Source organism: Monodelphis domestica, chromosome 7 (genome assembly GCF_027887165.1).
Source record: "Monodelphis domestica isolate mMonDom1 chromosome 7, mMonDom1.pri, whole genome shotgun sequence".
Lineage (NCBI taxonomy): Eukaryota > Metazoa > Chordata > Mammalia > Didelphimorphia > Didelphidae > Monodelphis > Monodelphis domestica.
The window spans coordinates 86,347,542-86,373,639 of record NC_077233.1 but is presented as its reverse complement, the minus strand read 5'-3'; the positions used below and the strand labels follow the sequence as shown (position 1 = coordinate 86,373,639).

The 26,098-nt window shown below is 35.4% G+C and overlaps 1 protein-coding gene across 50 annotated transcripts in view; it reads right to left on the bottom strand.

Annotated features, from left to right (window-relative positions):
- PBRM1 (polybromo 1) overlaps positions 1-26,098 on the bottom strand; it is a 144,543-nt gene that overhangs the window by 88,349 nt on the left and 30,096 nt on the right. For 21 of the 50 annotated variants that reach the window (XM_007500489.3, XM_007500492.3, XM_056804924.1 and 18 more), the window contains 5 exons: positions 24,312-24,403; positions 16,568-16,781; positions 12,984-13,125; positions 11,076-11,173; positions 3,767-4,043 (listed from right to left, as the gene is read on the bottom strand). In XM_007500489.3, the coding sequence (XP_007500551.1) occupies positions 3,767-4,043; positions 11,076-11,173; positions 12,984-13,125; positions 16,568-16,781; positions 24,312-24,403 (823 nt within the window). Of the gene's footprint in view, positions 1-3,766; positions 4,044-5,031; positions 5,185-8,895; positions 8,941-11,075; positions 11,174-12,983; positions 13,126-16,567; positions 16,782-24,311; positions 24,404-26,098 lie in introns of all 50 variants that reach the window. The other 29 variants (XM_016424578.2, XM_007500485.3, XM_007500490.3 and 26 more) reach the window with 2 other exon arrangements.

The window sequence follows — 26,098 nt, the reverse complement described above, 5'->3', positions numbered from 1 at the left end:
GTTTATAGAGACAGTGGACAGAAGGGGAAGTGAGACAGATTGTAGATAAGGGCATCCAAGTTTGAGAGAGAAGAACCAGAGGCAATTGGGAAATTTTCAACCAAAGAAGTCAAATAGGATTAGGAACAGTGGAAAAAGCAAGAGGTAGATGGGCATTAAGCTTGGGATGACACTAAAGGAGAAGGAATTAAATGATCTGAGAATGCCCAGAAAGTAATAAATGGTGAAATGGGTTCTCATGGGGAAATGGTACCCTAAAAAGATGCCAGAGGTCAGCAAGGCCTTGGGCTAAATCCTTCCCATAAATGAATCTTCATCCAATCACGGGCCATTCATTATAGCTATGGTTTTGTTAATTTTGAATGTAATCAGTTTGTATGATCTACCAAGAATAAAAGATTCCTTTACTATTAAATGTGTAGCCTTTGGATAACAAAGGGAGATAACAAGTTTAATTGATTTAGCTATTTTAGTTGAAGAGGATGAGGAACTGCAGAATGAAATCCTGGAGAGGAAAACAATTGCAAAGAGAAAAAAGTGGGAGTTACTTGGAAACTAATATGGATGAATAAAGAATTCACCAGTTAATAGTTTTAAAACACACGCGGAAAGATAAAAGAAACACTGTTCTTGGTGATTAGGGAGTGGGATTACCACCCACCTGTGTGGATCACTGTAGAGAGAAGGTGAGTCATTCAGTTCTGCTTTTTTATTTGTTTTCTTGGCCAAGGACAATGATCTTTGGATTGGAAAAAATAAAAAAAAAACTGGCTAAGAAGAAATTCTTATCTAAGGGTGGTAGAAATACTTAGTTGCTCTTGATGAAACTGACTCACCTGGTCAAATGAACTACATGCTGAGGTACTGAATTGACAGAAATATATCTGAAAGACTGTAGAGGAACAGAAGAGAAATCTCCATACTGGAAAAGTGCAAATATCATCTCCATTTTTAAAACATGAAGGAAAGAGCCAGTAGATCATGGGCTAGTAAATCTCACTTTGATACTTAGAAAAATTTCTAGGATATATTAAGTTAGTGAACATTTAGAAAAGGTTAGAAAGATTACTAAGAATAGCAAAGTTTTAGCAAAAAACTATACCTTTTTCCTTTTCTGACATCATTATTAAACTGGTAGATCAAAGGAAAGTTACAGTTAAGAGTTTACCTAGATTTGAACAAAACATTTCATAAAATACCAAGAGATTTTTGTAGAAAAAGAAAAATGTATGTACTACATAACTTAACAAATAAATGGGTTCAGAACTAGCTAAATGGTCCAAGTGAAAGAGAAGAGACTTTCATGTCAATTTGGAAGGAGGTCTCCAGTAGAGTGCTTGGCCCTGTGGTCTGTGACATTTTTATTACTGACTTAAATGGATGGTATACACATCAAATTTTCAGATGCCTCAATTCTGGTAAGGATAGCTAACATAGTAGATAACAAAGTCAGGATCTAAAAAGATAATAGGTCATAAAACTGGGTTGAATTTTAATAAGGTGAAATTGAATTGGGATAAATGTAAACCTCACTCTTAGGCTTAAGAAATTGACTTCACAAGAGGAAAGAGGGAAGATGTGGTTAGAAAGAAGTTTGTCTGAAAAAGATATGGGGGTTTAGTGGACTCAATATGAGTCAATTGGCTGACATGACAGTAAAAAACAGCTAATGTGATCTTGGGCTGCATTGGGAGATAAGTTTCTAGGAATAAAGACTCTGTATTCTACCATGTTTAGACTACACCTTAAAGAACAGAGTTCAGTTCTGGGTGCTAGAGTTTAAGGAGGAGATGGAGAAACTAAAAGAGTTCTTCAGAATAGTGGAGGGCCTCAAGTTTATACCATATGAATTGTTTGAAGAGATGGCTTAGTGAAGAATGATATTTGCCTTCAAGTAATTGAAAGGACATACCATGAAAAGAAAACAGACATGTTCTATTTATCTCAAAGGACAGAACTCAGCACAATGGGTAGAACTTTAAAAGAGGTAAATTTAGGCTTGACGGCAGAAATCTTCCTTCCTACTAATTCAAACTATTTGGAAGTAGAATAGGCTCCAAGAGATTGTGGGCTCCACCTCTCTTAGAAAGCTTCAAGCAAAGACTGGATGATCGTTTGGGTCTATGAGAGTGATGAGTTTTTTTTGCACTTATTTAGGTTGGGATTCTTTTTTGGATTTGAGTTGGCCTATATGGCCAATGAGGTCCCTTCAAATTCTGAATTTCTGCAATTCCTATTCATTTGAGCTATCTTTCTCCCAGTTTTATTTTGTTTTTCTTAAACCAATTGATGCATCATATTTTATTGAATCAGAAACTCCTATGCTTGTTAGCACTTGCCAGGTTTGTTCTAGTGATGATTCCTTTATATATGGGTTGGACTTAGATGACCCCTGAGGTCCGTTCTATCCCTCAAATTCTATTGTTCTGTATTATGTTTGTCTGATAAACTAATAGAGGTCATTCTATGACTTATGCTTCAGAAGCTAACTCTCTTGTGAAGTCTTTAAAATTCCAATCATTTTAAAAAGTGTGATCCAATTTTATTTTCAGGTTAAACTCTTATTTTCACTCTCTCATCCAAGTCAAGTTCTGTTTTCACCGTTATACTTAAGGTTTTCACAACAATCATCAATATAACCCTAGTTATACATAACCTGTAAGTAGTCTGATAATTAAATATGAAACAGATAAGTAGAGAATCCATATGAACATCTAGATAAAACTTAGAAAGGCCAAAAAAAAGTCATATCCTTTGACCCACTAATTCTACAACTGGGTATATGTCCCAAGGAGGTCAAAGACAAGAAATAAAGTCTAATATATAACAAAATATTAAGAGCAGCACTTTTTTTAGTAGCAAAGAATTGGACACAAAGTTCCATTGTTTGCAGAATATGACTAAATAAACTGTGGTATAGCAAAATAATGAAATATTGTAGAATAAGAAATGAATATGAGGAATTTGCAGAAGTAAGGGAACTGTATGTACTTATGGAGATTGAAATAAACAAAAAAGTAAAATAAAAATCTAGAGCACTATAATAATGTAAACAAAAGATCATAAGAGAAAAGCAAAGTTGAAGCAAAAGAAAAGTCAATAACTGTCCTGATAATGAGGAGATAATGAACATAGCTCCCTCTTCTCTGTAGAGAGGAAGATGAATTTCAGAAAGAATGTTATCTTTACATTGTCAGATATAGTCACTGTGAAGGATGTTTTTGTTTAATTTTTTTCTTTATCCAAAGTGAAAGTTCAGTTTGGAGAGGAAACTGAATGGGATGTAAAAACAAAAAGCATCAATTAAACTTCTTATTCAAAAAAACTTTTTTTGTTTGCTTTTTAAAATTCAAGATTGGCAATTAGCATAACCACGGAAGGGAATATCCTAACAAATATAATTATAAACATTTTCAGAGTACAAATTTTTTTTGGGTCAACACATGTCTCCAAAAAAATTCATGACTGTTGTCAACCTTCTGGTGATGAGCTTTGCTGCACTTAGGGAACAAAGTCTATTACTAGGTCCCATACCTGATGCTTGGTAGGGTAGGATCTGTTAGAACTTGTACCCTGCTGCCATAACCTTTGAGAATCTTGGGTTTCCTCTGTGCCTTTCCAAAGGCACTGGAAGACTTTTGTGGAGAGGTTGTGATCTGCATTGATGGATAGAGTACCCACAATGATGAAATCACAGTTCCAGAGCATACCTATACCTCTGCCTTGAAGCCCAAAAGGAAACGTGTTTGTGTGGTTTGAACAGTACCTGTGAGCCTTCTTCATTATAGTGTCTTGCATTTCGAAACATCAGTTTCATATCTTCCATCATTGCCTCTTCTGCTGCATATTTGTCATTACGGATGTTATGTTCAATAATCTTTAAATCCATTGGCTCCAAGATGATTTTGTAATAATCGGGGTAGTCCTTTTTGGATGGCTTAACCATAAACAGATCACAGAGTCTTCTGCCTGTACCTGGTTCTCGAGCTTCAAGAACAACGTTGAATAAAATTTTCATTCGCTGTTTTCTTATGTTCTTTTTACTGTTGAGGGAGCAAAACAATAGACAAGTCAATTTCTTTTATTCACAAGGGTGAAATGGAAATGGCACTGCTTTCTTTCTCTATCTGGTACTTCACAATGATTATGCCTCCCTTTGTCATATATGCCTGTAAACAATGCCACATACTAAGTCAATACTAAGGGAGTTGCTAGGGGAAAGGCAATTTTTTAATAAACAGGCATTAGGCAAATTTCTAAAATAGTTTACAAAAGGGTGGCTATTTCAGATTTGGTCAATAGGGTTCTATACTAATGGATCTTGGGGAGAGAAATTTATCTTTACACAAACTTTCCAGTGAAAGAGATGTGATCTGACATTCAGGAAGAATGAAATTCTTTAATAACTAATTTCTAATTTTAGTTTTTAAGATCCACACAGCAAGGCTAAATTGAGTAATGTTCTTTTCTTATAAAGATACCTAAAATGTATCAGGGAACAACAGTAGAAAGAGAAAATCCCTAACACCTGAGGTCCTCATTAAGATTTAATCATCTAATCATCTTGGTTGCTGAGAAGTTTGCTGAAAACATGCACGCCTGCATATTGGATCAGTGTTTCCCAACCAGGGTATGAGGGAACACCTATACATTATAGATACTTTACTGGTATGCCACATGGCAAGTCCTAGTTTCTTTTCCTCCTCGTGTGAACTTCTGCCCAGGCCAGTCGCATCTGCTTATTCTGTTTCTGTCTTGCAACAATGCTAATCTTAAGAAGAAAGCTAATGTGGGATTATTTGGGGGTGCAGGTGGTCTATGGCTTGTCCAAGCCTCTCATGGTAGCTGGTGCTGATCTATTAATGTGTGGAATTCTCATTCCACAATTTCATTTCTCTTCCAGTTATGAAGTGATGAAACTTGGAAAACTGATATGGGTGATACGGAATTTAGAGCTATAAAGAACATTTAGTCCAACCCCCTCATTTTATAACTGAGAAAACTGAGGTCTAGATAGGTTCAGTGACTTGCCGAAGGTCACACAGTGAGTTAGTGGCAGAGTCAGCACTTGAACCCAGGTCTCCTGTTTTCCGGTCCAGGGCTCTTATGCCATAAGCCTTTGGTGGTGAACTTCCAGCTGGACTGGAACCAGTAGTCTCCAAGTCAGCAGCTGAGGCAGAAAACCTAAAAGTAAGAAGAAATGGCTGTGCAGAGACTTGGTGGCAAAAAGTAAAAAAGTGTCTCTAGGAACAAACTATATGGCTAGAAGTCTATCCATCCCTAAACAGACTTCACCTATTACACTCTGGGTTATGAAGCTTTCCCCTCAAAAATTCAACAAGGTATAAAAACAAACAATTAGGCAAAGACATTTCTGTGCTTACATTAAGATCCTAAAATATGTCTGAGTGTCTATTTTACTAATTCTTTAAAGCTAATATTTTAAAAGGTAATGGCAAGCTAGAGCAGTTTATCTAGAAGAGAAACAACAGATCCTTACTGCTTCTATTTTAAGAATCACTGTCACGCTCTGATGGGAGCTGCATTTTCCCTACTGTAAATGGGCTTCTGGAGCACTATGGCATTAGTTTTATGTCTTTCTTTCAAACCTCCCCCAACCCCCCCAGGTATTAAGTGATAGTTCTTCTTGAAGGCTTTGTCTAGCACTTCAGTGTAGTTGGAAGCAGTTTCTTTTGAAAGATATGATGAATCCAAAGAGACATCTTATGATAAAGATATGGTTTTCCTTTTCCAAACTTTTAGTAACTAGATAATGAGAAACCTTATACCTGATATCAGGACTTAGAATACAGGTTATTTTGACCTTCATAACATTTCTGAACCAGAGACTTTATAAAGCAGGGCTCCAGGCTCAAAGCTAAAGAAAATAAATGTAATGTCTATAGGTCCTATGTCACAAAACCTGAATGTCTGACTTTCTGAGAGTTCAACTTTAAGGTGAAAAAAAAACAACAACAACAACCAAAACCCTCAATAATTCTATTTTGAATCAGTTAAAAAAAATCCCTTAAAAATGGAAATAGGTATTTTTATTGTGTCAGAAAATGTTAACAAAAACATTCTAATAGGAGAGGAATTGATTTCTCATTCTGGTTGACTAGAATCTATTCTGGATATTTATACACCAAATTGCGATCAGGCTAGAGCATTGAAAGTAACTTTCACTTGAGAACTTTAAAAGAGTGGGGGAAGAGTTTTTAAATAAATCTGGAAGCAATTATAACAAAAGTAGAGAATTTGCATTTTCCCATGTAGCTATACAGCAAATTTTACTGAATCTTTTACATTATGCTATAAACACTGAGAGGTCTGACTACTCTTGGCTGTCGTCAGATAGACAACTGATGGTAGATGGTCATTTTGTCTCCAATGACTGACACCTGGCAGGCAGCATTTAGTGAGACAAGTCCCAAATCTGAAATCAAAAAGGACATAACCAGGAAACTACTTTAATCTGATGCTTCAAACTCAATTTGCTATAAATTTTTGTACATTAAGAATATTCCCCTCCCTCCACCTATCTAACTTATTTGTGGTACAAAACAGGTAAGACAGTCCTAAACATTATTTGGGATCTTTTTTTCTTGGTGCTCTATTAGAAGTTTATATTAATAAGCCTTCTTCACTGCTTTCAAAGACAAAACTAGTCTTGGGAAGTTGGCCAAAAAAAAGTGGTTGATTACAAACGAGGATGCTTCCCTACCACTTTTATTTTCTTCTTTTCATTTATTCATAATACCTAATAAGAACTTAAAAACAGAACCTCCTTATGCCTTTCTAGTTTTGTGAGGCCCAAAATCTGAGTAGGCAGCAACTGACTACAGAGAGTGGTTACAGTAGCATTCTGTGAAAGAACTTGGATGTAGACTAAGGAGAGGTAGGTGCACCCTAGTGGCCAGGCTTTTCTGGGCCTCATTTATAACCTGGGCATTGTCAGGCATTTTAGATTGCATGAAGAAAGAAATCCTGGTGTATCTTCCTAATAAAGTACCTAAATAACAAATGCTTAATAAATACTTTTAGTGACTTTCACACAAATTTAAGACCCTTTGATGGTATAAGAGATCTCATGAAACTTTTATGAAGAATAAATAGATGAACACCAGGTGTATGAAAGCACCTAAAAATCTGAGGAAGTCAACATTAATCTGAGAACACTAAGTAAAATGCTTCCTTCTTCCATGAAGTTCACTCTTAATTTAGTTTACTGTCTATCATATGTTTCAGTTGAGAGGAAAAGGAGGTTAAGAGAATTCTTGTCCAGAGTACTACAAAAATACTGTTACTATATGTATCTGCTTCTGATTCAATCCCATCATTCTAAAGTCATAGTGAAACTCTTGATTGTTATTTCTATATCTATGCCTTCTGTCACCTCACTACCAAGTCTCCTCTTGACCTGATCTAACTGGGCTTCTGTTATTATCACTCAGCTGAAACTGTTCTTGTTTAAATCACCCCCTCTCCTGCTACCAGTCCAAGTGGGAACTTCTATCAATCTGTAGGATGGACTTTTAGCTTCTGTTTCCACAACACTGGCTTATCTCACATTCATTCATTCATTTATAATTCAGCATATATTTGTTTATATACCTTCTCATAAGCAAAGAGTACACTTATTTAAACATCTCCTTTTCCCTCTCTAATACTAATTTCTTCTAATTCTTAACTCTGAAGACCCTCATTTGTGTGGAGCTCATTTGTTCACTTGATTTTAATGAGCATTACAATAAAAATTTTAAGATCTTATCCTCTACTTCTCTAGTACTTGCCTTAGACATACCCTGAACACCTAAAATTGAATGTCTAAAATAAAATTCAAATTCTATTTCTGCTTTGCCATTATCATCTATAGACCGGAGTCTACATAGCTTGAAATTTTAGAGCCATTTACACTTCTTACTCGAGTTAACAATCTGTACTACCAATTCCTCTAAAACATATTTTAGATCTACTCTATTCTTCCATTTTCAAAGCCATGGTTCTGCTCCAAAATCTAATCACCTCATTAAACTGTCTGGGATGTTCTAAGCTGTCTCCATTGCCCCTCCTCCCCAACTTCTTCCCACTAGTTCATACTCATAAGCACAGCAAAAAATCATGTCCTCTGTAGTTTCTTATTTATTGCTATTCCCCTTTTCAGAGGTCAAGTAGATTCTAACTGCCATTCTAATCAACATAAAAGTCTTGGACTTTAAGGTTCCTCTATCAAGATCTTTTATAATCAATCCAACAATGATGGATGAGTCTTATATTCATTATTTCTGCTGAGCAAACTTCATCTTGGCTTTACCTTCTTCACTAATCAACACTAATCAGATCTGAACTGAGCCCAGGAACTAAATATCAAAAAATTTTTTTAACTGAAAATCTATTATGTGACTAATCTAACTCTACTTAATGTTATAAGGCAGTATTCCTCCAACTATGCTGTAAAGAACCCTGAATCTCTCCAAGTATTTTTAAAAAATGGATCTTATGTTGTTTGTTAATAGGCATAAAATGTTTAAAAGGATTTTAAAGCATTCTGACAAAGCTATGTTTAAACAAAATTATGTTCTACCCCAGTGGAAAAGTCTAAGAACAACTACTGTAGGAGATATCTATAAAGGATGGTTGTCCTCAAACAAGGCACTTTTTGGTTCTCTTAGCAAAGCTAGAGATGACTCTCTAGTCTAGATGTCCTGTTGATTTATGCTACTGAGGACACTTTTTATACTCTGGAGGTGCTACTGTTTTTTTTTTTTTTAACTAAAATAGCATGGTGTTAAAAATAAAACCCTAGGTTTCCCTGTTCACCCAGACAATGGTGACCACACCCCAGAAAAATTTAAACTTTAGAAGTACGTTTATGCATAAAAAATGTGTGCACACCTGGATAGCCTCCTGAGGCCCAACATCTCATTGTCATGAGTGTTCCTGGGAAAGCAGAAACAAACATTTTACATGTCGAAAGAAACAAAATAAGCAAACATCAGAGAGACACACAGAAATTAAATGTGGCTGAGAAAAAGGCAAGGGGCTCTTCATCCCCAAACGTTAAAGACAACAGGGGAATTTGGAAACCTGTCAACATTAAAAATCAAGCTTTATCACTGTTTTTTTTTTGAGGGAAGAGGAGGTTCATGTTCATAAGGAGGAACAAAGGACTACAGGTGACTGCACTTCTCTGGCATTAACAGGCAGACAGAGAAGCACACATAACAGTAATCCTCAGGTCTGGCAGCATACAGAGTTTATTACCCAGGGGAAGCTCTGGGAGTGCACGCACTGATTCCTATGGTAAAGTTGATATTAGTCTGGTTAAGTGAACATATTTACTCTACGTTTTATGGAGGGACATCTGCCAAAGTAATCAAGTACCCAAAGATTTTCTCTTTTCCTAGAATACTTCCCCCTCCTAAGAAAGACGAGCTTATCTCAAAAGATTTAATTCACTGCACATTCATTCAAGCTGCATTTCATCTTTAAATTGCTAGGCTGTAGAATGCACTCCAACATATAAGTTATATTTGTTCTGCTTTCTTATTTATGCTTGTCCATTTACTGTACACATCATTTCCTGAAGTCCTTGGATAGTGATAAAAACTTTTCATTAGAGCTAGAATCATTATTCCAAGAACACAGTTTAATTTTCTTTTATAGGTGGCTTAATGGCAAAGAAGTTAATTTAATCTGCTGCAGTGAATCCTACAAACTTCAAAGTCAACAAAATTCATAGTTTGTGTGGCTTTGACTTGGGTTGGGTTGGCTTTGGAATTTTTAAATCATTTAGCTTTTTTAAAAGACCTCTCTTTTCCTTTAGTAATGGTAGTAAATTATCATCATTTATTACCTTCAATATTGTCTTTGCCTGAAAAGTATTTCTTTTTGATTGCTCATTGTTCTACAAAACACAGGTAGTACTGTAGTATAAATTGCACTCAAAGATATTCTTAATTTGAAGTTTTTGATCCCCCTCCCCCAATTTTTCGATTCTTCCCTTCATATAACAAAGAATTAAGAACTTACAAGGTTGAAATTCATAGGCAAGAAATGGTGATTATCATCTCAGGATGCACTGATTTATTTAGCTATGGGAGTCTATCAAAATAAACATTTTCAAAGCAGAAAGTTTTCTATAATGTTAGTATAAATGGGAAAAGACAGAGTAGCCTCTCATTTTTAAAGCAACTAGATTTAAATCTATGCTTTTTGTTAAAGAAGTGTATGAAGAAAACAGTGTAAGCAATAGCTAATTTATTCCTTCTAATTCAATCTGTTGGGCCTCATGATCAATCATATTTTACTATTTACATTTGGCCTACTCTCTTATCAATTATCCTTCTAACTTCAGGACCTTCTTCATGTAAGAGCCTAAGAAATTAGAGGTGAGGGAGATAACACCTCACAGCATCAGAATTAATCTGAGAAGCCCCACAGAAATTATCTAATACAATGGAGCTAAAGGAATCTAGGTGCTGGAGATTTTATAATAAATAAACACCTTTCCAGAAACCCCCTCAAAGAAAGAAAGGCAGGTCAAGAAAAGTCAAGGGTGAGGTTACAGAGAAGAAAAATGGATGTTTTGTCTTAATAATTTAATGAATAACATGAAGTTATGATTTAGTATCCTATGACTTAATATTTTAAAAACTAGATTGGAAAAACAAGAAAAAAACTTACTTTACCAAAAACAACTCAGATGTTCTTAACTAATTTTAATTAGTATTCAATTGCTAGTTTTTGTTGGGATAGGAAACTAAAATCTAGAATGAACTATTTCTGATTCTTCTGTGACTTTCTAAAACATTAATTTTTTTTTGTAAGTGTGAAGAGGAGATATAATTTTGTCACTTTAGCACTACCTAATAAGATCTTACTAAGAGGCAGTAGAGTACTTTAGTGCTTAAGAAAGCAAAACGAATGTCCAATTTAAAACTGATATTCTGACATGACAAATTATTAAAGAATCTAAGTGGATAATTATAGAATTCATATTCAATATCAGATTTTTTGGTCTTAAGCAAAATAAACAAAAGAAGGGAAGAGTATTATGGCTAAGAGAAAAATACCTTTTTCTTTTGGCACTCCCAGTATCAGAAGTGGCTGAAGAGATCATACTGTCACCGTCTTCAATGTCGTCTCTCCTAGCAAGTTCCTTCTTCTTTGCCTGAAAGAGAGCAAATCCCTGGAGTCAGGCTCACTCTACTAAATGCTCCTGGAATACATAAATAATAAAGAGCTGCACAGATCAGATTCACACAGAAAGATACAACTACAAGCAGGATGCATGAATCTCAAGATTTATAATAACCACAATAATTAAATGAAAGTCTGTCGGACAGTAAAGCAGGTCAAAAAAGGACCTAGATATTTGAGGAATCAATTCTAACCAACAGCACTGAAGACTATAAAATACTTGAAGTAGCCTCTTACAAGTTATAACAAATGAGACCTAAAATGCCAGTGTTTCCTTCCTCTAGTGGCCATCTTCACACAACTTTAAAGAATTATATGAGTGCCTTTTATTTCTGAGGGGCAGTCTGGCTTAAAACAATGGAAGTTTGAAGAGAGAGCTGAAAGAAGATCTACTTTTCAAGCAACACATGAATTTTTAAAGGCTCCTGCCAAATAGAGCAGAAGCCCTAACCTAGCAGGCTCACAGATCATAGAGAAAGTACTTAACAGCAAATAATAAGTTCATAAAATCTGTGGTGACCTTTGCAACTATCTTGTTGACCATAAAAAATTCTTTCCTTCACTAAATATTCCTGGGTACTCATCCTATGTAAGACATTGTATTAGGTACTAAAAGCAACAACAACAACAACAAAAACCAAACCACAACACAATTCTTGCCCTCAAGGTACTTAAAGTTTCATAAGGGAGAGAGAGAGGATGTGGGGAGAAAGTGATAGACACATACAAGGTAAAAATATTCCTCTTCAGGTAGGCCTGGTACCAGAAGTCATGGGATCCTTGCAGTTGGAAGCTATAAGACCCTGACAATGGAGACTAAGTCTTCTCTAAGCTTCATGTTTCTTCACTTTGGAGGCTTAATACATTTTTGTGTTATTTTCTACTATAACTACTGTGCTATAAAAATTCAGAGTAAGGAGTGAGCTCTTCTAGTTGGGAAGGCCTCATGGAAGAGGCAGCATTTGAACTGAGTCTTTGAAGAGAGAGATTTCAAGAAGTAGGACATGCATTCTAAGGTGCAAAGATAGACATTAAAGCGTGGGCTATATTAGAGGAACAATAAATAGTCTCGTTTGGCTGGAGCATAAAATAATCGTAGGGGAGCAGTATGAGATAAAATGGGGAAAATTATATTAGAGTTTTGTGGGGACCAGAAATGCTGAATTCAAGAGTTTGGACCATATTTGGTAGGCCTAATGTGGTCTTTGATATTTCTCTAAGACTTTTGGGGACGGGGGTCCAAGGCGCTATGGAAAAAAGTAAAACTGAGAAGTATGAAAAGTTCAAGTTTTGTGTCTCTGACCTTTCTTTTCATTCCAATGCTCATGTCCTAGCCTGCCTCTCTAGGCATTAGCCTATTATGTTCTCTCTACTATTTTGCTAAGCCAATTTTCAGGAAAGAATATGATAAATTAACTTGTAACATAATATAAGGGTCTGATAGGATATTTCAAAAGGGACAGATGGAGTATTAAATCAAGAGAACAAAACTTTAAAGGTGGAGGATTTCAGGTGAACTACTAGATGAGTTATTGTTTGTAAAAAGAGGGTCATCTACATATCAATATATAGCTGTGTCCAGCACCCACTTGTATGCATGGCCCTGTCTACAGGATCAGTGCTCCTTGAGACTGTATTGCAATGAGAAGATTGTCAAAAGGATTTCTGTGTAAAATGAATCAAGTCAGATAACTTGGAGTCCCCTATAATTCCCATCTCCAAGGGAAAAAAAAAAGGCACATCTAAAAAATTATTCCCACCCAAATACCAAGATAGCTTACCTGCATAACTTGTTGCATTTTTAGAACTCGTTTGTAGATGGCTGAATTGGGAACATTATAACGTTTGGCATTTTCAAACATTAAATTTAGATCACACTCCAAATGATCTAAAGTTTCATATTCTTGGTTCTTTAGCTTGGTTCTGTGAAAGAGAGATATATGACTTGAATTCTGCCTCCTGGAAATCAGCTACTGTGAAACAGTCTTTCTAAAATTCTAACCCAAATTCCTAACAGAAGGAGCTTGAGATTTGGAGTAAAAAGAACTAAATTTGAATCTTAATTCTGTTACTATCTCTGATCCTGGGCAAATCACATAAACTCTCCAGCTCTATTATCTAAGTATATTTTCAATCTCTGACCTGGTACCTCCAATATCCATCTTGGGGTTGGTCTCTCCTGATTGATGAGAATTTAGCACATCTAGCTGGCTGTCCCTTCCATCTATCCCTTTCTTACTCTTTCTCTGGGAGCAATAAAATCAAATTAACATGACTATTTCTGGAAAGTACAGGTCACTAATTGTCCTATGGCTTTACTCACCATCTTTGTGACTTCCTAGATGAAAATACCCCTCCCTGGTCACCAGTCCATTTATTAGAATCTAAATGTCTAGAGGGTAAAGACCATCTTGCTTTTTATATTTGTATCCCTAGTCCTTAGCACAATGCCTGGAACAGAAGAAGTCCTTGATGACTTGATGAATACTAAATGCTTTTTCATTCATTAATTCATAGCACTGTGGGAAAATGACGCTAATTAGAAAAATGAAATTGATAAAACTCCCTAGTCTCTTAGTTATCAACCACCAGAATTGATGTAAGAGAGTTTTGACCTTTTGTTGCATTTCCAAGAGTGGGAGGCCATTTCAAATTCCTGTACAAATTAAAGCACAAAAAGGCCTTGGAAGAATTTCAGAGTAGTTAATTTTCTCTAGACACTAATCTGGGTAACTACCAATATAAAAAGTACAGGGAAATTTCAGTATCTCAGTTATTAAATCCCTTCCCTATCATGAGGGTAAACATCTTTGATTAGTTAAGCTACTGAATAGATGTTTGTTGGATGAATGAAGTGAAGTGTGATACTCCTTCCATTTTTTATTCATTACACTTGGAATTCAGACTTCTATTTCTTCTTTTTCAAAAGATATTTTATTTTTTTCTAGTTACCTGTTTCTTTCTTAACATTAATAATACCATAAATGACTCTATGTACATTGTGCTATGAAAGGGAGTATGATGTAGTAGAGATAAGGATTTGGAATCAGAAGACTAGTTTTGTACCTTCCTGACTGAGAGCTTGGACAAATCACTTTTCCTATCTGGACCTCAATTTATCATCTGTAAATGAAGGGAGTTGTATTACATTATTTTAGAGTCATAAAAGGGTCTGACATCTTGTGATTCTAAGTAATTTACACTTGTCCTGAAATCACATAGAAAATTTGGTTGAAATTGTGTGTATGTGTGTGTGTGTATGTGCACACACACAAAGTCTTGATTTTTAAATTCTCCTGAATGAAATACACGTGTTAATTTCACTAAAATTAATGCATTGCTGGTGGAGTTGTATATTGATCCAACCATTCTGGAGGTCAATTTGGAATATGCCCAAAGGGCGATAAAAGACTGTTTGCCCTTTGATCCAGCCATAGCACTGCTGGGTTTGTACCCCAAAGAGATAATAAGGAAAAAGATAATGTACAAAAATATTCATAGCTGCGCTCTTTGTGGTGGCAAAAAATTGGAAAATGAGGGGATGCCCTTCAATTGGGAAATGGCTGAACAAATTGTGGTATATTATGGCAATGGAATACTATTGTGCAATAAGGAACACTAAACTGCTTGATATCCACACAAGCTGGAAAGACCTCCATGAACTGATGTGGAGTGAAATAAGCAGAACTAGGAGAACATTGTATGCAGAAACTGAAACATTGTGGAATGATCATATGTAATTGACTTTGCTACTAATATCAATGCAATGATCTAAGACAATCCTAAGGGACTTTATGAGAAAGAATGCTATCCACATCAAGAAAAAGAACTGTGGGAGTAGAAGCACAGAAGGAAAATATTTGATTTATCATTTGTTTATATGGTTTTAGGTTGTGGGGTTTTGGTTTTTAAAAGATTACCCTATTACAAAAATGAATAATATGGAAATAGGTATCAAGTGATAATACACATATAACCCAGTGGAACTGCTTGTCAGCTCTGGGAGGGGGGAGGGAAAGAACATGAATCATGTAATCATAGAAAAAACTTAAAAAAAAAAAAAGGACCAAGGGCTAGGCAAATGGGGTTAAGTGACTTGCCCAGGGTCACACAGCTAGTAAGTATCTAAGGCTGGATGTGAACCCAGATCCACTCATCTCCAGGACTGGTGCTCTATCCACTGTGCAAGCTAGCTGCTCCATTGTCATTTTAAGAGGGCACAAGAACATGATTATATACTATTTTTTCAAATCATCTCAAAAGGCCTAGCTTTCAAAGAAAACACTAAATATTGAATTGCTGAGGAAAAGACAATTTATAAAGGAAAAAAATCTTGAAAAATAATGTTACAATTATTCTTATTTTCAGAATCCAACTACTTGAAGAATTGCTACATTTCAATTCCTGTAGGCTGGAAATCTGTCCTACTAGATTTGTGTGAAGTTCCAGTCTATTTGGTTTATTTTAGAAAAACTACTCTTTTTAACCCTGATGAACACTGCAAGACCTGATTTGCCCCAAATAACAAAGTCCAAATTAGACTTTGATGGGGGTGAAATTCAGGCAATATTTTACTTGAATGCTGATTCTTTTCTATTGCTTTGAACATTTTTACGTTTCTTTTTTTTTTTAATTTTTATTTGGTCATTTCCAAACATTATTCATTGGAAACAAAGATCATTTTCTTTTCTTCCCTCCCCACCCTCCCACCACCTCTCCCATTTTACATTTATTTCTTAAGAACTCTGATTTGCCAAAAATGCAATCGGTTTGTAATTTAAACCTAAATGAGAAATGGAAACTAAATAGAAACTATTTCTCAAGTTTAGTTTTGGGTAATATAACTTTGGTAAATGGGAATAACTGAGTTAACTTCTGAAAATGGCTTATACATATGTAGTTTAATGCCTAGAATATACCATAGATACAGATAAATGTTCATAATAAAGTATTATGATCAGAGAAGAAAGAGAGATTGAGATTTCACAGTTTGGCAAGTTACAAGACAAATGACAGTTACATTTTAATTGTTTATTTTTCACAGACACCTGACCAATTAAATAGTCAGAAGTAATCTTTACCTGCTCTACAATGAACTGAGAATAAATAATAATTTATTATTATTCTCAATAAACAGTATTGAGAATTCCACCTGTCATTTAACAGACTGCATTTCTCATATGGAAAAAAAGAGGGCAGAGAATTCACATAAACCATTAGAAACTTTCAAATACCCTTAATCCCAACATATTTACTTTCTATAATTCCTTTCAAGAAAGAATGAATATACAAAGGTTCAACTGCAACCAAATGTACTCACTTAGAAATCACTGAGAAAAACACAGATAAAAGACTGTTCTCTTACCTTATCTGCTGCAGGGAAATGGGCATTTTGATTTGCTGATAATAATCTGGGTATTTTTTCTTTGAAGGCAAATGGAAAAATGGTTCTGCTATTAGCTGTCCCTGATTATTCCGACAGCTCCTAACGGTATCATAGAGTTGATAAAGGGGATTTGAAACATCCATAAATGAAGTAATACTTTCTGCTTCTGACTCCCCCTCTTCATAACGAGCAGCTAGAAAGACAAAAAGGGGTGTGTGTTTGTGAGGTTTCTTTTGGGAAAATGAAATTTAAAAAATAACCGTAAAACTATTTTGTTAACTTGCATAACTAAAGTATATATATTCTTAAAGAGTAATTTAGAAACCTAGCTTTTAATTATGATTATTGATAGCAATAGGAATGCTTAACTGTGGGTAAACAGACCTCGGAACAAAGTCACTTATACTGTCAATGTGCAAGGTTATGAACAATATAAATATCTGATTGCACTATATCCTAGTCAGTCTGCTTTGCCCATATGTTTGATGTCCTTGGACTCCTGTATTTTGAGTTTATGTTTGCTTTTCAGTTTGTCTCCTTGATGTCATTTTTTTATTGGTGTCAACAGGCCTGATGAGTTTTCCCTTTCTGATGTTGTTTCTAATCAACAGGTCAGGAGACCAAATAACGAAATTTATTAGAATTGTTCCACGATGCAGCTGAGCAAGGGATGGGACAGATAGGTTGTCTTTTATGAATAAACTACATTTGACTTAACACATGAACTTTATGCCCTCTACTGCAAGGAACTTTTCCTTTTTTTTTTTTGCTTACTCTGAGGTTCTTTTTTAACTTCAATTTAGTCACAAGTTTGTTCCCTGATGCTAACAAACATGCCCAAATCTCCCAGATCTTACTATGCCCTAAAGGCAGTCTCCAAAAAGATCTCTTTCCTCTCATAGCTAAATTCCTAGAAAAAGCTGTTTATACTTCTCTCCTCTTCCATGCTTCTAAATGCTCAGAAAACGGTCTCACATTTTATTCTACTGAAATTGTTCTCTCCAAAGTTACCAATGACTTTTTACTTGCCAATTCTGATGGCCTTTCTCAATCTCATCAATCGCCATCCTACTGTCATGGATACTCTCTTCTCTTTGGATTTTCATTCCACTTCTTTACTGTTTCTTCTCCTTTTTGACTACTACTTTTCAGGCTCCTTTCTTGGCTTATCTGTATCCTGTCCCCTACCTGGTTGTACCCAAGTCTCTATCTTATACCCATTTCATTTCTTTTTCTAATCTTTTGTAGATGACTCTCAGATCACTATATCCAGTTCTAGGTTCCCTCTTGAGTTCTAGTTATTATTACCTATTACTTATGGGATACTACAAACTGGATGTCCCAAAGGCATCTCAAAGTCAACATGTCTAAAACATTACTCATTTTGCCATTGGCTCTCCAACCCATCTCTCTCTTCTAAACTTCCCCATTTTTGTCAATAGTGTGTCTATTAATTCAGTCACTCAAGATTTGTAACCTTGGTGTCATACCTCAACTACTCACTCTTACTGCCTATGTTCATTGACCAAATTGTCTCATTTTTCTCTTCAATACATTTCTCCTTTTCTCCACTCACACAAGTGAACTAGGATGGGAGAGATGTTGTGAAGATAAAAATGAGAGCTGTAAAGATTGAATTTGGCTATCTTTGGATTGTAACAATGAAGGTACTTAGCTCTTCCTTTATTATGAAGATTGAATTATAATCCCCTGTCTATCTTTAGATTTTAATCCCCAAAGTGTTAACTCAGTATTAAAAGTAGATCTACCCATTTTAACTACAAAAAGGTGTTAACTAACCACAAAAGGTATGAACACCCATTTCATACATTGAATGGGAAGTTCTGGAGAGACACTCACTCACTCTCTCTCTTTCTCCCCCCCACCTTTTCTCTCTTCCTTAATATCTTCCCTCTTTTGTAAAAAATAAACTACCATGAATTCCATTTAACTTTAGTAATTCATTTTGGTATCCCTGGCAAACACAAATTAATATAGTCAAGTCCAATCCATAAATTTAACAGAGCTCATCATCTCACATTTGGACTCCCCAAAATAGCCTCCTCCAATCAATCTCCTGGCCTTCCAGTTTCTCCCCAGTGTATTTTATCTTTTACATAGCTGCCAAAATACGTTTCTTAAAGTACAGGTCACCATGTTACCTACTTAGTAAACTCCAATGATTCTCTATTATTTCTAGGATCAAATATAGATTTTTATGTTTGGCATTCAAAGCTTTACAAACTGGAACTACCTTCCTTGAGAGGCAGCATACTGTAGTAGATAAAATATAGCCAATTAATGAACATTTATTAAACTTCTAGCACCATGCTGGACCTGAAAGTTTCTAAAAGAGAAACAGTCTCTACTCTCACTTTGAATCTGGTGAAGGAATAAGTATCTACATATACAGGTAGATACAAAATAGTTACAAGATAAATGGGGTCAGGAGGTGGAAGACAGTAACAGTTGGAGAAAATTAGGAAAGGCTATATGTAGGTACTGTGATTTGAGCTGACCATGGAAGGAAGAGGGATTCTGAGAGATGGGGCATTCCAGGCATGAGGTTCAGTCAATGCAAAAGCCCAGAGACAGAACAGGGAATGTCTTGTGTGGGAAACAGTAGGAAGAGTTTGATTGGACCATTTTGTACATAAAGGAGAGTAATGTGTAGAGTTTGAAAGGTAGTATTTATATAGTGCTTTAAGATTTGCAAAAACCTTCCATGTATTATCTCATTTGAGCTCATGATGCAATTGCTCTTCTGTTGGTTCTGCTCATTTCATTTTGCATCAGTTGATGTATTTCCATGTTTTTCTCTACTCATTCTGCTCTTCCTTTCTTATAACACGATAGTATTAAATTACAACCATAAATACAGCTTGTTCAGTCAATCTCCAATTAACGGATATCCTTATTTCCAATTCTTTGCCACCATAAAAAGAGCAGCCATGACTATTTTTGTATAATAGGTTCCTTTTTTCCTTTTTTGGTGATTTCTGTGGGATACAGACCTAGTAGTGGTATTGCTGGATCAAGGACTATAAATATACACTGTTTGATAGCCCTTTGGGTATAGTTCAAAATTGTTATTATAGTTGGATTAGTTCACAACTCTACTAATAATGCATTAGTGTCCCAAATTCCCCACATTCTCCCAAATGTTTATACTTTTCTTTTTCAGTCATATTAACTAACCTGATAGATATAAAGTGGTAACACAGAGCTATTTTAATTTGCATTTCTCTAACCAACAGTGAGTTAGAGCATTTTGTCACATGACTATAGATATTTTTATTTTTTCTGAAAACAGCCTGCTCATATCCTGTGACCATTTATCAATTGGGGAATGACATCTTCTTCAAATGTGACTCATTTCTCTATATATTTGATAGTATTGAATCAAAATTATCCATTTTACATCTTGTAATGCTCTCCATCTCTGGTTTGGTCATAAATTCTTCCCTTGCCATAGATCTGACAGGTAAACTATTCCAGAGCATCAGTCCTTTGAAAAACTGTAAATGATTTTATTTATGAAGAAACTACAGCCAAAAAGGTTAAGTAATTTGGGCTCTGTGAGACAGTAACACAGTTAGTAAACATCTCAGATGCGAGTTTAACTTATTTTAAATGAACAATTTCCATGTAAAATACTAAGTGTTATGGATAAATATGAGATTATCTTTGTTAAAAATTTGGTTAGTTTTTTATCTTCTGGAATGACTTTAGCCAGAAATGCTAGTTTAGAAAGCTACAATTGCAGGGCTAGATGCCAAGTACAAATTTTCATATTTTATATTGTGAATTTCTTGAGGACAAAGACTCTTTTTCCTCTTTTTGTATCACTAAGGTTTAGCACACTATGTGCCATTGTCTGGCACACAGCAGGCACTTAATAAAAGTTTACTGGCTGACTCTTATGCAGCATGATCTCACATATGGATATATATCATAGGAATATGAGTTATATTGGATGGTTTACTATAAAAATTTTTTTTAAACCCTTACCTTCCATCTTAGAATCAGTACTGTGTAATGGTTCCAAGGCAGAAGAGGTATAAAGACTAGGTAATGACAGTTAAGTGACTTACCCAGGGTCACACAATTAGGAAGTGTCTGAGGTGATATTTAAAACCAGGACCTCCCTTCTCTAGGCCAATCCATTGAGCCACTTAGCTGCCCCTTTTACTATATACTTTTACAGAAGGGTCTCAATGCTTACCAACAGCTATCATTTCTTTGGCTTTGGGGTTTACAAGGGATTTATAAGCAAAAAGCCAAGATTAAGAAACATGTACAAATATAGTGGAACAACAGAAGATGGAGAAAGCAGCCTAGCAGAAGTAACAAGAATTTTTGGCTTAAAAGGAAGCATACTGCTGAAGACAAAATGTAAGCATACCTGAAATTTTCTGAAGGTGGGGGCTAGGTAGCATTAGTGTATGTCACTCATGTAAACCAAAAGCACAATTGTTATTATTTATGGCATAGTCTTATGTGATTCCCTCTCCAAATATATACACCCATGCATGTATATTATAATTGGATATGTTATGTAAATAAGAGACTAAAGTAAAAGAAACTTGATAACCTTTAATTATACAAGAAAAAGAGTAACAATTAAAACAATTTTTTAAAAACTCTTACCTTCTGTCTTGTCTTCCAAGGCATAAGGGTGGTAAGGGCTAGCAATGGGGACCAAGTGACTTGCCCAGGGTCACACATCTAGTACATGTTGGAGGCCAGATTTTAACCCAGGACCTCTTGTCTCTGGGTTTGACTCTCAATCCACTGAGCCACCTAGCTGCCCCCAACAATTAATTCTTATTATCCATGTAATAGGTGTGAGAGAAGGAGCCGTTCTACTGATTTTGAATATAGTATAACAATGTATAAAATGGAAATTCCAGTAAAACTACTAGACACTATTTTAAAGGCCTAACTCAGAAGTTATAAGGCTGTCCAAGTCACCTATCCCTACCTTGCTGCTGCTCCTCAAATTATATTTAGAACAAACTGTACAGACTCTCAAACTAACACAGAGCATAATTCTAGTGGACTTGTCTCCTGATCTGAACATACTGATTCACAGCCTTCCTGGGAAATTTTTTTTGCCCAAGTTTGTTTGTTTTTAAACAGCTGCTAGGATAGAAACAAAAGATCTTGTTTCCATCAGGAGATGTCCTTAAGCTCCACAAGTGATAATATCAATAGCAATGCATGAAGATCCTGGCAGAGTGTTTCTAATTCCTGTAATTTGCTTTCAAATAATCTAGTTATCTGTATGCTAAAAAGTATAAATGGCTTATGGTATGTAGTTCTCCAAAAGGGGAGCGCTAGTTGAAACATTTTGTCAATCAGTAAGTCAACTAACACTTCTTAAGTGCCTACTATATGCTGAGCACTGTACAAAGGCATAAAGCAGGGAGATGTGCCCACTAAGAGTTTGCCACCATCATGAAAGACATTCAGCAGAGTCAAATGAAAGAGGATTTATCTAGAGATGTGAAAAACCTCTAAATAGTCTTGTTTGGGGATGTTCTTATTCTAGAAGCATCAAGTCCAATAGTATTGGAGTCTCCTAAATCAAACGCATAACTCAAGAATCTGGAGGAAAAATTCATACCAGAAAAGCAAAATGAATAAAGAATGTCTATTGTTTGAACTGGAGAGAAAACTTGTGACTGCCTCTCACCCATTAGTACAGATACCTTGGCTACCAAAGAGTTATCTGAAATAGAAGAGGAAGAGGAGAGTTAAGAGGAGGGCTAGATTGCATGGCACAGTTCTTTCAATTGAGCCCAAGTGTCTTCCTGAAAGAAAAGCCAACCTTCTTAATACCAATATTCTTTCAGTGATATAAAATTGTCCCAGGTAATAGAATGTTATAGTCTCCAGAGGCTGTGGATCATCCAAAGGATAATAGAAAGGGGCATAGGGTATATAAGCAGCCTGCATTACACTATAAATAAGGAATTGTGCCAAAGAAGAAGTGTCAAGGATCTCATTAGAGAAAGGTATAGGTGGAAAAAGCAATGGTCAGGTAGTGAACAATGAGGGCTAACTGATGGACGAACCTTGTAAGGTACCATATCAAGAAGAGGAGAGGAAAGAATACTAAATGAAGTGCCTATAAAGCTGTACAGAAGGAGGTGTACAAGAGCTGTGCTGGATGGGCAGCCATGGAAAAGTTATAGTTCTTATCACAGGAGGGAGTACCCACACGGATAGGCTCATATATTCATCATTATATGGGACTACAAAGCAGAAGAGTAAAATAGGATGATGCGATTTGGGAAATCTGTTCAAATATATCTTAAATTTTTAAAAATAGAATTAACAGGCATACTAGATGATTAGTTTGCCAACTGTCTCTCCTTCCTGGAATCATAGAGTAGGATTTAGAACTTTAAGGAGCCTTAGAGAGAGATCATCTAGTTTAATCCAGTCATTTTAGGGAAGATAGATGAGATCTGGGGAGGAAAAGTCACATATGTGTCAAGTAGCAAAACCAAGATTTGACCCAAGTTGTTTGTCAGCAAACACTGTTCTGTGTATAGCAGGCAAATGCTGAATCTCTCATATCTCTGGGTTGAGTTGTCTCAGAGAACTTCTAGTTTGAGTTCTAGTTCTGTAATGTTTGAGATGGTGACTTTGGGCAAGTCATTTAACTGAGGCCCAGAGACATCTTCTTGTCTGTAAATGGTTCAACTAGATGATCTCTAAGGTCCTAATAGCTTTCAATTCTATAATCTTTTTGTATTTGCAAGAATGGGAAAAAAAAAGATTTTTATGCATGCCTTATTTTCCATTAGAAGACCATAAGCTTCTTAAGGTCAGGACTAGACTATATGCCATATTTATATTCCTAGCACCTAGGACAGTGTCTTAAGGAAATCATAGGATCACAGAGAGAATTAGAAGGGATCACAGAGAACACTAAGTTCCAAACTCTAGTTTTACGAACAAGGAATCTGAAGTCCAAGGAGATGGAGTGGTTTACCTAAAATCACCCTAGCAGTTTGTGACAGTCAGAATGGGAACCAAGGTTGCAGGTCATTTGACTCTAAATTTCAATTTTTGTTGAACTGAATCACAAAGACAAATATCAAAAGTCCAAAGATTAAAAATCTAAAACTGAGTTTAGAAGTAAAATTGTCAGGGAATGAGATATACCCATACAGTTTTTCTGTTTAGAGGTTGCTTAGTTTAAAACTATCTAGTATATTAAATTTTAATTCCTTTAATTGAGTTTCTCAAAAGAATACTAGCAATCTAGGTATGGTGGCTCTAGGCAATTTTAAAGATTTGTAGCTAAGCTATACTACAACTCAGCAATCAAATGAAATACTGAAAATATAAATTAATTCCTGGAGATTCTAACATGATATGAATTTCTTATTACAAGAGTCTGATGGCCTCTGAGATTTACCCAATTAGCTTCAATGTTTTCTAAGTTAAGATCCATGTCAATGAAATTTTTTTATGTCTTTATCCAGCTAAGTTTCAATCCAAAATAAAATACACAAACTTTTACTATCTTCATCAATTACAGTAGTTATTCAAATAGTCTATTTCTAAAGTACAGAAATGCTCAACAGAATCATAGGCACACAAAGAAATATTACTAAATACATACATAAAGCAGATTGGATAGATTTCATTCATTGAGCAAGGTTTCCTAAAGAAAAGTAAGAATTGTTCAGGACTTGCTTCCTACCAGCTAAAGCAGCATCTTCATCACTTTCTGAGCCATACTGGAGTGCCATGGTTATTGCTGATAAACGACCCCCTTGAACTGCTCTTTTATTACTGCAAATAAAAAAATGAAGACAAGAAAAAGTTAAGAGTAATTTAGTTACTTTCTTTCAAAACAGTTACTAAGGAAAATACATATACATATACATACATATATATGGAAAATTTCTTCCTAATGGCAACCTGAACTTATCTTTGTATTTTTTAACATGTACTATATAGGAACTTCTGGGCAGCTAGGATAGCGTGCCAGGCCTAGAATCAGGAAGATAAATATTTCTGAGTTCAAATTTGGCCTCAGACATTAATTGTGTGATCTTGGGCAAACCACTTAACCCTGTATGCCTCAGTTTCCTCTTCTATAAAATGAGCCGGAGAAGGAAATGGCAAACAACTTCAATATCTTTGACAAGACTCTAAATGGGGTCATGAAGAGTTGGACATGACTAAAAAATGACTGAACAACAAACAAAATATAAGAACTTTAATCAAAGCTGAGAGGGTGAACAGTTTTTACTAAGACTTTATTCTTATTAGGTATTGGTGATGGAAATCATTACAATATAGAAAATAACGGGTCTGGGAGAACTTGCAAACTTTCCACCTGACTCCTTTCTGATATAGGAAGGCAGCCCTTCCAAGTTTCAGAACAAAAAGGACTTGGCTATAAGTATATATAGTCATTTCTCACTGAGGAAAATAACATGCCATTCTTCCAGTACCTTATTCATTCAAACATGCATAATTATTTTATATTTTTCCTCCTTTAAATAAATGCAAACCATTATATTTTGGGAGATTATATTCTGCAACATCTGTCGGTTACTGGCTAGTATTAATAACTACTCTTGATGGCTTCTGCTTACAAGTAGTTGTTTTTTTCCTGATGTTTTTTCTTTTTCTTTTTTTTCTTTCTGTTAATCTTTAGATATTGACTCTTTTTTCCTAATTCAAAATACAAGATAAACTTTTCTGAGAGGTGTCATGGTATAATAGATAGATGGTTGTACCAGAAGGTTTGTTTTCACATTCTTCCATTGACATCTAAGTGACTCTCTAACATTAATATCTCAGTGCTTAAGGTAACTTATACATACATTCTTAGTATGTATAGAATAGTTACAGATCTGCACTGGTAAAGGGAATTTCCCACACTCATGAAATAATAGGCCTAGACTTAAAGTGGGAGTGGGAGGTGGGGGACTAAAATGGGGCAAAATCATTACTGCTTGAAAATATAATCAAAAGGAAGTGTGCATTTTAAAATACTGAATCCTACTGATCCAGAGAATATACCAAGAAACAATATGCGATTTTTCTCTTCCTTTAAGACACAGCTCAAGTTTGAATCTTAATGCAAAAAGCTTTAAGTTCTTCATGAAAGATACTCCCTGTTTACTCTACTAAATATGCAAAAAAAGGTATGCTTTAAAAATCTCATACTTGGGGGGCAGCTGGGTAGCTCAGTGGATTGAGAGCCGGGACGAGAGACAGGAGGTCCTAGGTTCAAATCTGGCCTCAGACACATCCCAGCTGGGTGACCCTGGGCAAGTCACTTAACCCCCACTGCCTAGCCCTTACCACTCTTCTGCCTTGGAACTAATACACAGTACTGATTTCATGACGGAAGGTAAGGGTTAAAAAAAAAAAGCGCTCATACTTGGTATACATGAAGAATTTGCTGGTCTTCTCAAATGTAAATATTTTCTCTCTCAAACTAATTTATTTTTAATTACTTTGTAAATGTTT